This window comes from Buteo buteo, chromosome 6 (assembly GCF_964188355.1).
Source record: "Buteo buteo chromosome 6, bButBut1.hap1.1, whole genome shotgun sequence".
Taxonomy (NCBI): domain Eukaryota; kingdom Metazoa; phylum Chordata; class Aves; order Accipitriformes; family Accipitridae; genus Buteo; species Buteo buteo.
The window spans coordinates 4,196,343-4,209,565 of NC_134176.1; the positions used below are offsets into that span (position 1 = coordinate 4,196,343).

Sequence of the window (13,223 nt, forward strand, 5' to 3'; positions counted from 1 at the left end):
GTGATCTCACCACTGTTGCTGCTATCAGGAAAAGAAGTATTATTGGTAGTTTAGGGTTTAAAATTATATTGCCAGTCTAAAGGACTTACAGATATCTCATTTTAATGAAAGGTAGCATCATATCCACAGGTAAACTTTAAAAGTCTCTCCTCTCCCTGCCCCAGTCTAACCATGCACAGAGCCCCAAGGCTGCAAAAAGATTACCATTACTCCATATACAATGTAGTCAACAGAGCAAAAAACTACAATTCCTACAGAAACTAATCCTCAAACATCCTCACAGGGGTTACCAGGAAGTATGACACACATACTATTGGGGTGCTATTGGGGTGATACACTGTACATGTTTTACAGGCTGCTTTATCATTTACTCAAGGCTCTTCCCCTCTGATTAATCACACACGTGCCTACACAGATGTGGCAAGGTAAGATGGGAGCTCCCACTGTATGAACAGTCCCCTAACAAACAGGTAACTGAGGGCCGTCTTGCTTTTCCTGCAAGGCAAGCGTACACAAATGCATTAAAACTGCCTTGGGCATGTTTACACACGCTGCCATCCCCTCTGACACAAATTCAATGACAAATGGCCACAGATTTTGTGAGAGGTATGAAGAATCTTGGCTCTATGGACTCCCATTGCTCTGAATACACAGATGCATGAAAACGCCATGAAAAACCTTCCCATTTCTAAGCTGCTGACACAGACCCATTTTAGACAGCCATTTCTGCTCTAAATAAATTACACCGATTTTTGCTGTTTCTCTACTCCTCTCACTCTTTAAAACTCTGTATTTTGATTACTATGGATAACTCTTACATACTTGCAAAGTGTAAGTATTCTTCATGCAGGGTCTCTCAGAAGGAAACTTTGCTTACATTCCTAAGTCCAGTTTGTTTCAGGCTCTATACCCTGCCCTAGTAAAACTTACATAAAAACACTTACTTCATCTCTGTAAAGAGGACTTGTATAATACATGATATCCATCGCACTGCTGTTCAGCATATCCCTTAAACCTCGTACTTTATCTGGAGTAATGGAGTCCACAGTGTCTGAAGGAAAAAAAAAAGAAAAAAAAAAAAGAGAGAGACTTGAGTTACATGCAGGAGAACTATAAAATCCAAACAAGGCACGTGCAGAGAACACGGCATGAAACTTCTGGGGACAATTTTGCAGATTGCAGCTACTGGAACAGCAAAAGAACCAAGTAATGTACCTCCATCGAGGGTAAGTTTTGATCTCCATTCAACTGGAAGAAATTCAACATGCGTTGCAAGATTGGAAAAATACTTTTCCTCTATTTTTCTTGCGGTATCTCGCATCCTATAAAAAAAAAAAAAAAGAACGTGTTCCTGTAAAGACTACTGTTGGTGCTCTTATCAAATAAAGCCAATGCATCCAGCAGCAACAGATTTCTTGCATTACTACTTTTCAAATATGCAATGCCTGCTTACTAACATAGGTAATTACCTCACTTGATGCTTTTGTTATAAAGTACTTAAATTCTCATATAATGAAAAATTTTGCACATTACATGCTCAAAAGAAAGGGTTTAAAAAAATTTAAATGGATTATACTATGGGTTTAACATCAACCACCTAAATTCAACTGAGATATCTGTTAACTCTGGTGGGTTTGGGATAGAATGTGACTGAAAATTAAGAATTTTACAACTGCCTTGAGACCTTGAATCCACTTAACAATTTAGACCACTATGTAAGGAAGATAATTCAGTGCTTTTAAACACAAAGAAAACTATTAAAAATATTGCTTGAAAAGTCAGAATTTTATTTTTATTTCACATATCAAATTTGAAGGCTTAAGAGCTCTCAGAATGAGAAACAGTATCATTTATCAGCATTTTAACTTGCAGTAGCAGCAGATGGATAGGCTAACCGTGCTTTTAACAGACTTTTTCTTTTTGAAGCATATCTGAACATGAACATTGATGCACTTCTCTGAAGGGGTGTGAGAAACTTCGAAGTACCTCAGAAACAAAGTATATCTGACCCTCTTTGTTGTTTGGGGGACAAGGGGAATAATGGTATGTTATATTCTTTTAAAAATGCTACTTTACTAGTGTTGTGTGAGAGACTGATCAGCAAAAAGTGAAAACCACCATGAAATTATACAAGTTAGTAGAATATGCATGCATTCTATCAAAAACCTTCAGCAACCAAACTGAGAGAGTGTTATATTTTCCTTTCTTTTCTTTACATGAATCTTGGCTCCCAATGGCATTAGCATTTTTGAAGATGAGCATGACAAACTAAATCTGACCGAGGGGCAGCAGTGCTGGGTTTCCAGCAGCTGGTTCCCAGTCCCAAACATCAGAGGGTTCTTTATTTCTGAGGCAAAGCCCGCAGTTTCAACATGTTGGTGGTTTTTTTTTTTCCTATTTTCAAAGCAAACCCCTTTTAATGATTGCTACAACCACAGGCATGATGACATTAATCTCCAAACTGTACTTCTACCAGTCCAAATGCAGTTTAGTAAGCTTAACCCCCTAGCTGAGACACTTTCCTTGAATTTATTAATGCTCCTCTGTTCTCCTTCAATAGAAATGAGACAGTTTAGCTTAAATCACTACCACCACCTGAGACACTAATCGCTTAAGCTGCTCCATTTGATGAGCACTTTCTGCACCGACCCAGCATCAGCACTATACAGAGATCCTATACAGACAACTCTGCCCAACTCCTGAGTTCCACCCCCCTTTAAAACAAAGTCAGCAGTACACAGCAGGTAGCTGCAAGATGAAGTCAGGAGCTGCCCAAATCTCCATGGGATTGCCACTGGAGGTGACAACAGAGATAAAAAGGAAGAAGTATTGACAAAATTTGTTCTTAATCTCCCAGTGTAGCTGTCACCCTGTTCGGACGCAGCTCGCTAGCGGGATTTTGGCTGTGCAGGAGAGCTGAAGGCAGATTTGTCTGGTGGAACAAACACAGAGATGAATTTCAGCCATCACCAGGAGCTCTTGAGGGCTGCAGAGAGGTGTCACGGTGGCTTTGGGCAAAATGCCTTCTACATTTTTACTTCAGCCTTATCAGCTGCACACCAAGAGAAAAGCACACTTCACTGAGGAACGAGTACGAAAGCCAATGCCTTGCAAAAACACTTTCTACAAAGATAATGCATTCTTCTTTATCATGTTTTTCGCAGGAAAAGCCCATCATGCTACCAAAGAAGCAGATCAATGATGTACCAAGTTTTTGAAGCAGGCAGTCAAAACACTTTTCGATAAGAGACACCTACTTTCTGATAAGGGAAAGGGAGAAGGAAGCATCCTTTACTGCCTTTCTTCCAAAGCAGTTACCGATGGCCTGACCAAACAGCCAAGAAATGCAACAGATCAGCATCTCTATTTTTAAAGCCTGGTTTGGTTGCACTCCTAATCTCCTAGTCTCTAGTCCAACAAGATGACAAAGGTTTAAGTAAAGTAGAATGTTCTTCCCATGATGAGGGGGGAAAAAAATAAAAAAGAATCAGCAAGAGGATCTGCTTAAATCAGGGTTGATTTAGGGCCTGAACTGATCTAGCCTTGCAAAGCAGAAAACAACCCCTCCGCTCCCACCCCACACAGCACCCCTCTAAGGACACTTATTGGAGAGCCCAGCTTCAGTCGCACGGAATTTCTAGATTATCAAGAAGATAAAAATTCAGTAAATACATTAACATTCCTGGAGTCCCTGAGTAAAGAAAACAAAAAGAAACACACCTGTCTGAACAAAATCAGATGATTACTAGCACAAGGAAATGAATACTCTTTGGAAATGCTAACAATTCTTTGGTATTGCTAAATCAGCTTAACTTTCTCTGCATGAAGTCGGATGGTGTCCAGCTAAGATGAATTCAGAAACAATTAAGTTTAGGAGAAAACCAGCCAAGCAGCAATCTAAAGCTGCTAGGCTTAAAAGCAGTAAAGGAACAGAAACGTTGTATGAATAAAGCACAGAATTCTACACAGCAAGAATTACTTTCAGTGAAGGAACCGGTAAATAACCTGGTCCTAATAGCGCAGGAAAAAACATCCAAACTATTTACACATCACTAGCAGCTGTAAACATTATGAAGAAATAGCTGTTAGAGCTATTGACATCCCCATTCTCAAATATGACAGCTGCAGGATTTCTTCCTGTTCGAAAGGGTCCAGGTCTTACTAAAGCTATTCACAGGCAAACTGATGCAGAGGGGTTCTTTAACTAAAAGCCTCCTTTCTAAAGCTGGATATATGAGTTTGGAAAAAACACTGCAGCCTAGCAATTCTGCCAAAGCTTTTGGGAAAAGCTCCCCTCCTAAAAGCTGTGCCAGCTTTGTGTCCTTATCCAAAATTTTATGAAATGCAAAACCTGATTTTACTCGGATCTGGAGGGTTCCCCCCATGTCAGCTGAGGCTATCCAGACACAGTCCAGCCTCTGGCAGAATAGTCCTGAACTTCTGCTAGAATGGATCATGGACAAACGTTCAAAAGCACTCTGGTACCTTAGAAAACCAAAACCCAACTCTGTGTGCACCTTCCTTATGCCTGGCAAAATACATTCTGGTAGAAGTGCACAAAAGCTCTCTTTCAACAAATTTTTGTTAACTGCCACTTCACCAATGTCAAATCAAGTACATAGCAATTGCATTTCTTGGTGTCTCAAGTGTGCTCCTCTGCTACGATATACTGCATTGCACACTAACCTTACGAAGCTGGTTAATACTACAAACTACTGACTGAAGTTTTGCAGATTATGAACTATGTAGTTATGGAAACATTTAATTTTTTTGCTTTCCACTAAACTTTCTGAGGCAATCCCGTTCAATGTTACTAGCCAAATACTGTCAGAGGTGCAATTATTCTCTCTTTCATTATTTTACAGCGGCAACTCACACCTATCTCCTGATCACAAGAATCATGGAGGCATTAAAACAACAGCAGAACAACTCCCAGTGCAACACATCTCATTTACAGCGAATGGCACTATATGACATCTCCCACTGATTTTGATCAATAGTTTCATATTATAAATTCTAAAGAAAATTGTGGTGTAATTGCCAAGCAATGTGGCTATGCTCACATGCAAAACCCCAGCGCACGTACCTGCTATACACATCCTTATCTGTTCTGTTCTAAAGGTGGGGTTTTTTTCTCTCCTGGTTTTTTTAAATAAATACTTTGAGATATTTTATTAGATGGCAAGTCCCTCTACTCATTTGCTAAATTAACACCAACTGAAGTAATAAATCCTTATCTAAACAGGCAGAGAATTCTTCTCCTTTCCAATATAAATGGATGTTGAAATATTGACCCCAGAGCAACAATTACTTATATGTATACACTGAAACACATGGTAACAAAGAAAATTTATGATATTTCTAAGAAAAAAATCACTCAGGTGCAGATGTAACGCATACCTTAGAAAGCATTTTGACATACTGCTATTTTCCAGGCAAGAAGTAATGGCCTGAAAATAGATACTCTGAGACTCACCATAAATAAAATGTGCTTGGCTGCCTTTCTCTGATTAAATAATAAAACCGTATTTTCACAGGTATACATCCTTGCTTAACCATATTCCAGAGAGATGTTAACATATTTACGATTACTGCTGTAGTTTTTTTTAATCTTATGCTACTAATTTTACTCTTGTGGAGCATTCACAAACACTACATTAAAAACTGGAGAGCTACAAACAAGTTAGCTTCAGCTAGTTCACAAATTTTATAAAATGACCTTGATAGCTGGTAACAGAGCAAAATGCCTGAAGGCTTGAAGATGTTACTCATTTTATTCCCAAGTCATCTTTGTAGACTCTCTTCAATCAGATGATCCATAGCCAAGAAAACGGGAATGGTTTTTAATTTAAAAAGCATTACACCAGCTAACTTCTTACTCTGAATTCTTGATTTAAGAGATAGGGCAATGGGATGTCCCCACAAAAAAACCCCTAAACTCTTGCTACTGCCTGCAAAACTATGTGGATCCATTCCTGGATTTTGGTCATATAACTGGTAAATTATGCTCTAAAGCGCTCCCCAACTGCTTTCACCACTCTTGAGTCCCCTCAAACAGATGGCAGCACTCACTGCCTCTTTGAGGAAATAAAACCACGAGTTATTGAGGAAACTCAGGGCTGGCTTGAGCTAAATTTGGTAAGTTGAAGTGAGAGTAGCGGGCATGAGTAATAAAAATTGAGACCTACTCAAGCCAGAGGAAATGAAAGGGATGGTGTTTTCAAAAGCTTAGCTGCATCGCAGAAACGCCAACTCAAGTCTTACTCAAGGCGGGTTTCCAAGAGCAACTGCAAGACACGAGTCATCTTCTGTCCCTGTTCTTCAGGGATTCGTCTGCTCTCAGACCAGACACACTAAGACCGCTGCTCGAGGAGATACGCAGACTCATTCTGCTTGGGAAGATAGGTGGAAATTCTAGCATGCAATCAAAGTAAGCATGATTGTGATTCACGCTTCATCCTGTTCAAGAATAACGGGACTCTGCGCGATCAGAGGAACTCAGGCTGCTCAGTTCATTGACTATGGGATCCCCGAGACAAGCTTGCGGAGATCCACGTGCTCCAAGCGCGAGTGCCTCCCTCCCCAGCATTGCTTTCCAAATGTCGGGCAAGCCTGCCCTTCAGGGAGACGTTGGCTTTGGCATAAAGCAGATGAGGCACCCCCCATCCCCGTTGTCATCCCCTGCGTCCTCGCCACTCGCTCCCATTTTCCAGACAGGGTTCCAGTTTTTTGGACCAACTGCAGCGATCCACTTTACAACAGGACCATACAGACAGTTGTGCTGGTGTGGGCAGGGAAAGGGCAGCACCAGGCAGGAATGAGGGCTGGGGGGAGGACAGGAGCAAGACCAGACCCAAAGATACATCTACGTCCTAACTAGGCTGTTACAGCTTCCGTCCAATATGCAGTCATGTGTTAGATAATTAATAAATGTAGACAAAACAAGCTGTTACGAAACTATTTAATGCCCTAACTATCACCTTTTACCTCTTGGGCTGAACTTCTCATTTAGCTTGCAAGACAAGCTCAAGCTGAAACGTGTAAGACAATTTTTACCATTTGGATACTTGATTTCAGAATTACTACCAGCACTGAAGAATGGAAAACAGGCACGTAATATGCATTTAATGCAATGCAAGCATTTAAATGGAAAATAAGCAAAACTACCAAATATCTGAAAAGCTAAAAATCAAAGGAAAAATTTTACAGGAAGTCTTGATTTAAGATTCCAGCAGTGCATATTTAATGCACTGAAAGGCCTCTGAGAGGCTCTGCACTCTGTAAGGGCTTGCATACCACTAGAAATTTACCAAAATAGCTATTCTGAAGTAATTATTGTAATGATAATCCACAATTAAAATGCTTTCTAATGGGACATGCAATAAAAATTTAATTGGTGATTATGGAATGCCAAGATGATGTTGCTTGTGCAGACAGCAATTTTTGTGCTACAAGCAGCAGCATAGGCAAATATCAAATATAATTTTTGAATCAAAACAGGAGATTCAGACAGAGGCAGACAGATACCAGCTTTAGGGTAAGAGCAGCCAAGAAGTGTCACAACATTACAGCTATTATGGAATGTATTGGTTTTATGTGGCAAGGTTTTGGTAGCGGGGGGGGTTACAGGGGTGGCTTCTGTAAGAAGCTGCTGGAAGCTTCCCCTGTGTTCGAGAGAGAGCGAGCCCATACCAGTCGGCTCTGAGACGGACCCGCCGCCGGCCAAGGCCGAGCCAATCAGTGATAGTGGTAACGCCTCTGTGATAACATTTTTAAGAAGGAAAAAAAGTTGGGAGAGAGAGAAAACAGCCGCTGGAGAGAGGAGTGAGAACATGTAGGAGAAACAAGCCTGCGGACACCAAGGTCAGTGAAGAAGGAGGGGGAGGAGATGCTCCAGGCGCCGGAGCGAAGATTCCCCTGCAGCCCGTGGTGAAGACCCTGGTGAGGCAGGTTGTCCCCCTGCAGTCCAGGGAGGTCCACGGTGGAGCAGATATCCACCTGCAGCCCGTGGAGGACCCCACGCCGGAGCAGGTGGGTTTCCGAAGGAGGCTGTGACCCCGTGGGAACCCTGCGCTGGAGCAGGTTCCTGGCAGGACCTGCGGATCTGCGGAGAGAGGAGCCCGTGGAGCAGGTTTTCTGGCAGGACTTGTGACCCCGTGGGGGACCCGCGCTAGAGCAGTGTGCTCCTGAAGGACTGCACACCGTGGAAAGGACCCATGCTGGAGCAGTTCGTGAAGAACTGCAGCCCGTGGGAATGGCCCACGTTGGAGAAGTTCGTGGAGGACTGACCCCGTGGGTGGGACCCCACGCTGGAGCGGGGGAAGAGTGTGATCAGCCCTCACCCTGAGGAGGTGAAGCGGCAGAAAATAACGTGTGATGACCGTAAACCCCATCCCTGTCCCCCTTGTGCCGCTGGGGGGGCTTGGTGGAGACATCCGGGAGTGAAGTTGTGCCCGGGAAGAAGGGAGGGGTGGTGGGAAGGTGTTCTGAGATTTCGTTTTATTCTCTCATTACCTTACTCTGGCTGATCTGTAATAAATTGAGCTAATTTTCCCTAAGCTGAGTCTGTTTTGCCCGTGACGGTAATTAGTGAATGATCTCTCCTGTCCTTATCTCGACCCGCAAGTTTTTGTTATATTTCTCTCTCCCCTGTCCAGCTGAGGATGGGGGAGTGATAGAACGGCTCTGGTGGGCACCTGGCGTTTAGCCAGGGTCAACCCATCACATGGAAATACACAGAACAGTTACTTCATTTGATTTTCAAGCACAGGAGTGATGAAATTTAGAGGGTCAGCCTAAAGGTCTGACCTTTACCTAAGTCAGGTAAAACCACAGGATTTTTTAAAAGGAGGTTTAAAACATGTCGAGTAACATTCCTAAATACTATTTAATATGTGTAAGGACACACCCACCCCCACCAACCTAGGAGCACAAGTTCAACAAAATCAGAGATTAGGCTTTATTGAAAAAATATTCCAAGTAACAATATGAAACTGTGTACAGTAAAATAAAAGGATATCCCCAAATGATTTTTTTTTAAGTTAACATCGTACCTTATCAGAAACCTAGCAACGCCCGAATGCTGCACCTGATGGCAAATAAAAAACCCTCCAATTAAGTACATTATGCCATAATATCTTAGTTTATATTACACAGAAATACAGACTATACTATCTTCTTCCTTAAATAATCATCCCTATGCTACCGAAGCAGCTCACAGCACATTATGCTGTTCACATTAGGTCAGCTGAATCACTCTTCCAGCCTGGAGGAGGTACAGTCTCTTCCCAGACGAATTCTGCAGTTATTATCAGCACTGACAGGAGCAGCTTGTTGTACCAGCTGCCGTGTTACATTTAGATAATAAATGTGTTTAACTACACTGTGAAGAAACAAAATCATGTCACATCTACCAAAGACCTGTTCATTCAAGCATTGATAAAATGCATCTTTTCTATTTACCTACTTACAGGACACCCTGTGACTATAGCATCTAACCACATTAATGATTAGACTGAACTCCATTCCTTAATGAAATTAGTGCATATAATTTTAATACCCTGGAAGGAGAGTTCTGTTTTCACCTCTGTAACCAACAGGATCTGCCTAATGATGCAGATGCATCACGTGAGCTGCATCAATTTCTTCTCAAGATAGTAACCTGAGGACAGAGCATATCAAATGAGCTCTGGTAGGGTCTCTCACCGGCCTGGGTTACAGAAAGAGTATTCCATGTCTGGGTTATAAGCTTTATTTTTGCGCTTTTCTTTCTTTTTATTTCTTTTAGGACCACTTGTTCAAGTGAGGCTATGCTTTTGTGCTATGAAGTGAAGTGTTGCTCTCACACAGGTTGAAATAAATACAAATGTTTTATCCCAGAGTTGAATGAACCAAAAAAGAAGCAACAATAAATGTACATGGCAAAGACAAAATGCACAAGAGATTTTTTTTGTGTATGGTAGAAAGGGAAGGAACCTGAACAAGTATTCCCTTCTGCAGATCCCAGAGTCCCTCCAAGCACCATACCAAAAAAATGCAAGGTGTCATGGAGTTTGCCTCGCCCAAACTGCCTTGTCTCTGTTCTCTCCCCATCCATGTCCCAGAGCCCACAGACAGGACTGGTGGCACTCTGCAGAGCAAGGTGTCCTGCCAGATGTCCTGGAGCCTAAACCAAAAGCAAATTTCTGTTTCTAAGGGACACACACCCCACCTACCCCAAGGTTCCCACACCAGCACATCTATATCAAAAGTGACATCCAAGTCCTTCAAAGCTGCACGCAGCCCAAGACCATGATGAGCTCTTGAGGGCTGACAGTGCCTTCTACATCTCCTGGTGGTACCCAGATATTGATGAGGGAAGAAAGGAGTTGTGACACTGGTGGGCAGACCTATGGCATAAGTTACAGATTTAGCATGGCTGCAACTACAGGTTTCCTACTAAAGAATGTGCACTTAAAAGGCAAAAACCACTGAAATCTTTTCTCCTTATCTTCTACTTTATAGTGTGAATGGTCAAAAAATATTTCTCCTTATCCATCTTACCATTTTTCAAAAGGCAGCATTTGACTCCTCTGTCCCTAATGCAAAAAGAATGGAAAAAAAACCTAAAACAAAAACCCCACACATATATCACGGATGAAGGTGCTAACAGAAAGTGCTAGTACGGCTTGTAAGAGCTGCTATTGTGCTGGCCTGGCAGACGTTTCTTCTAAAATCTCTTCCTAGAACATATGGGGTGTTCCTCACTGGTAAGTTTTAAGCTATTTTAAAAAAAAAGAAAAAAAGAGAGAGACTTCAATCTAAAATGATGCTTTCCTTTGCAGATTTTGTACAGAATACACAATTTATGCCAATAATTAGCATTTTAAAAGGCTATGCAATACTGTTGGATATTTCTTGAGGATATAAGCAAGATTTACTGAAGCACAAAAAGTCTTGTTTCCCTTTTAGATAAAAGATTTCCCATAATGGGATGCCAGTTAAAACAGGATTTCTTATGGATTGAACACCTATGCACTGTGTCCTGAGCTGAAGTTAATCCACCCATACAACCCCTGTACATATGTTCAATGGAAAGTGAGGTAGGGAAAAAGAAAAAGCAGGAAACCTTAATGATTCCAAGGTGGAAGTTTTATTTCTTGTCACTGTTAAAACAGCAACTTATATTCAGGGTATTTGCACTTCCAGTGTAATTGCATCCTACAAAAATTTAAGGTTTCACATTTATTTTGGTGACCAACTTCAGTTTTTTGTCAAGGGCTGAGGAACTTTTTCTCTTTGGTTTTGATTGCTTGCTCTTAAACAACACGAATAAAAGAGCAGAGAAGTGCCAGAACAAGGGGAGTCAGGAGTAGCAGGTTGTTGCTTTGAGATGACAAATGACTCGGCAGTGAAATCAAGAGGTCTACTCTACCACACCAGAGGACACTAGAGTGAAACAGCGAGCTGAACGAACACAAGAGTCTGCTGACATGATGGTACACACCACAGCGACGGCACATAAGCACTGACCTACATTACCATTCTGGATTTAAAGGGAGGTTCACAAAGCTCTTGCCACACAAAATCAGCAATGCCAGCTCTACACACGCTTTCACAGGAGTCACTGGGTATGTCACTATTTCTGTCAACTTTGATGGAACGCGGAACTATTTGGGACACACATACTAAACCATCTGTGCAATACAGATCTGCAATTAACACTTTTTTAGCCTCTCCTTTCAGCTGATGAAACATTCCTTAACACCACCTTGGTTCCCCACAATACTGTCATCACGACTTTACAATTTCTTCTAACATTCAAAAACCTTTTCAGGTACAGCATTCTCAACAGCTCAGGAGTTTCTCTTCCCATTCACCAGCACCCTAATTGGCCTGAGTTAGTTCAGACATCAAATCAAAAGTCATTTGCAACCTAGTTTTCACAAAAGACATTCAATGAAAAGATCCGGTAAGCTTTCAGTCACATTTTACTTTCCAACTGGCATCTATGCACCGAACTCCACGAGCAGTCTCACAGCAATAGCTTCCAACGGCACGAAGTAACTCTATCCTGTTAGGAATGCCAACAATCCTACTAGCTCCCCGTTTCCCCTCTCTTACCAGTATGCACTTCACTTGCCCACTATTCTGACAACCAGCAGGAACAATGGAGATTCCCTTGATTTTGACCAAACGAAAAATCTCTCTGCGCTCAGCAAAGTCACTGACCACAGGTGCTAGAAATTCATGGGCCAGTCCTCTAAAAGTTGCAAGTGTTGGTCATGAAAATAGAATATATCTTTGCCCTTCTGGCTTGCAGCTGCTCTCACTAAGTCCATACATTCAAATTAACATAGAAAGTAGTGTATCCACAATATAAAGACTAATGACTCAGGGGAAGAGGAGGAGGAGAAGGAAACAGGAAAAGATACAGCTTAAACCAAAGGGTCTGCTGTCATTTATAATATCAGCCTTATATTCAGGCTAGAGTTGGTACTGCAAATATTACAAAGCACTCACATAGCTGTATTTTTGATGATCCTTCCTTGGTCCATTTTCTGCCCAATACCATGCACAACAAATACAATGTGACTAGTTTGTGGTGGCTTGTCTTCTAACGTAGCTTCTTCTACATAGCCTCTATGTAGCCTTGTCCCACTACTTGAAGCTGTAGAAAAAACATTATCCTAGATCAGTTACATTCTATGAAGTGCAGTGGTCTTATATGTTGACAGAAGCTTGACTTTTCTCAGACCAATACATTAAAGTATTTTGAAAATAAGATTATACATAAAGGAATAGCATGTATTTTTAAATATCTGCAATTTTAAACTCCTGAGAGAGCTGAGCAAGTAGGTGACATTAATTGTATCAGTCAATGTATTACCCGGCCATTTCCACTGTGAAGATAACTAATTTCAGAAATGTTTTGAAAAACAACTTTTTAGAAAACAGTTGTATAATTGTCCATCCACTTTTACAACACAATACCCTTCTTCTGTGTGTCTCAATCATTAAACTTCTTTCTATCTCCACCTTACTTCCACAGCATGGGAGGATCATGGAAATGATCTGGCCACAAAACTGATAAGCATTGTCATTCCTTCTCTGACCCAATTTAGAGAGCTGGTTGAAAAGCTTTACAATTTTTCATTTTGATGGGGAAAACCTTTTGACGGGGAAAACCGTTTTAGTTCAAGCTGATCCAACCTCAAATTTCCCCACCCGTTCACCAGCTCAGT

The 13,223-nt window shown here is 41.5% G+C and overlaps 1 protein-coding gene across 2 annotated transcripts in view; it reads right to left on the minus strand.

Annotated features, from left to right (window-relative positions):
* The window catches only part of DDHD1 (DDHD domain containing 1), a 68,388-nt gene that overhangs the window by 23,525 nt on the left and 31,640 nt on the right, over positions 1-13,223 (minus strand). For both annotated transcript variants that reach the window (XM_075029490.1, XM_075029491.1), the window contains 3 exons: positions 12,502-12,649; positions 1,216-1,322; positions 945-1,051 (listed from right to left, as the gene is read on the minus strand). In XM_075029490.1, the coding sequence (XP_074885591.1) occupies positions 945-1,051; positions 1,216-1,322; positions 12,502-12,649 (362 nt within the window). The remainder of the gene's footprint in view (positions 1-944; positions 1,052-1,215; positions 1,323-12,501; positions 12,650-13,223) is intronic.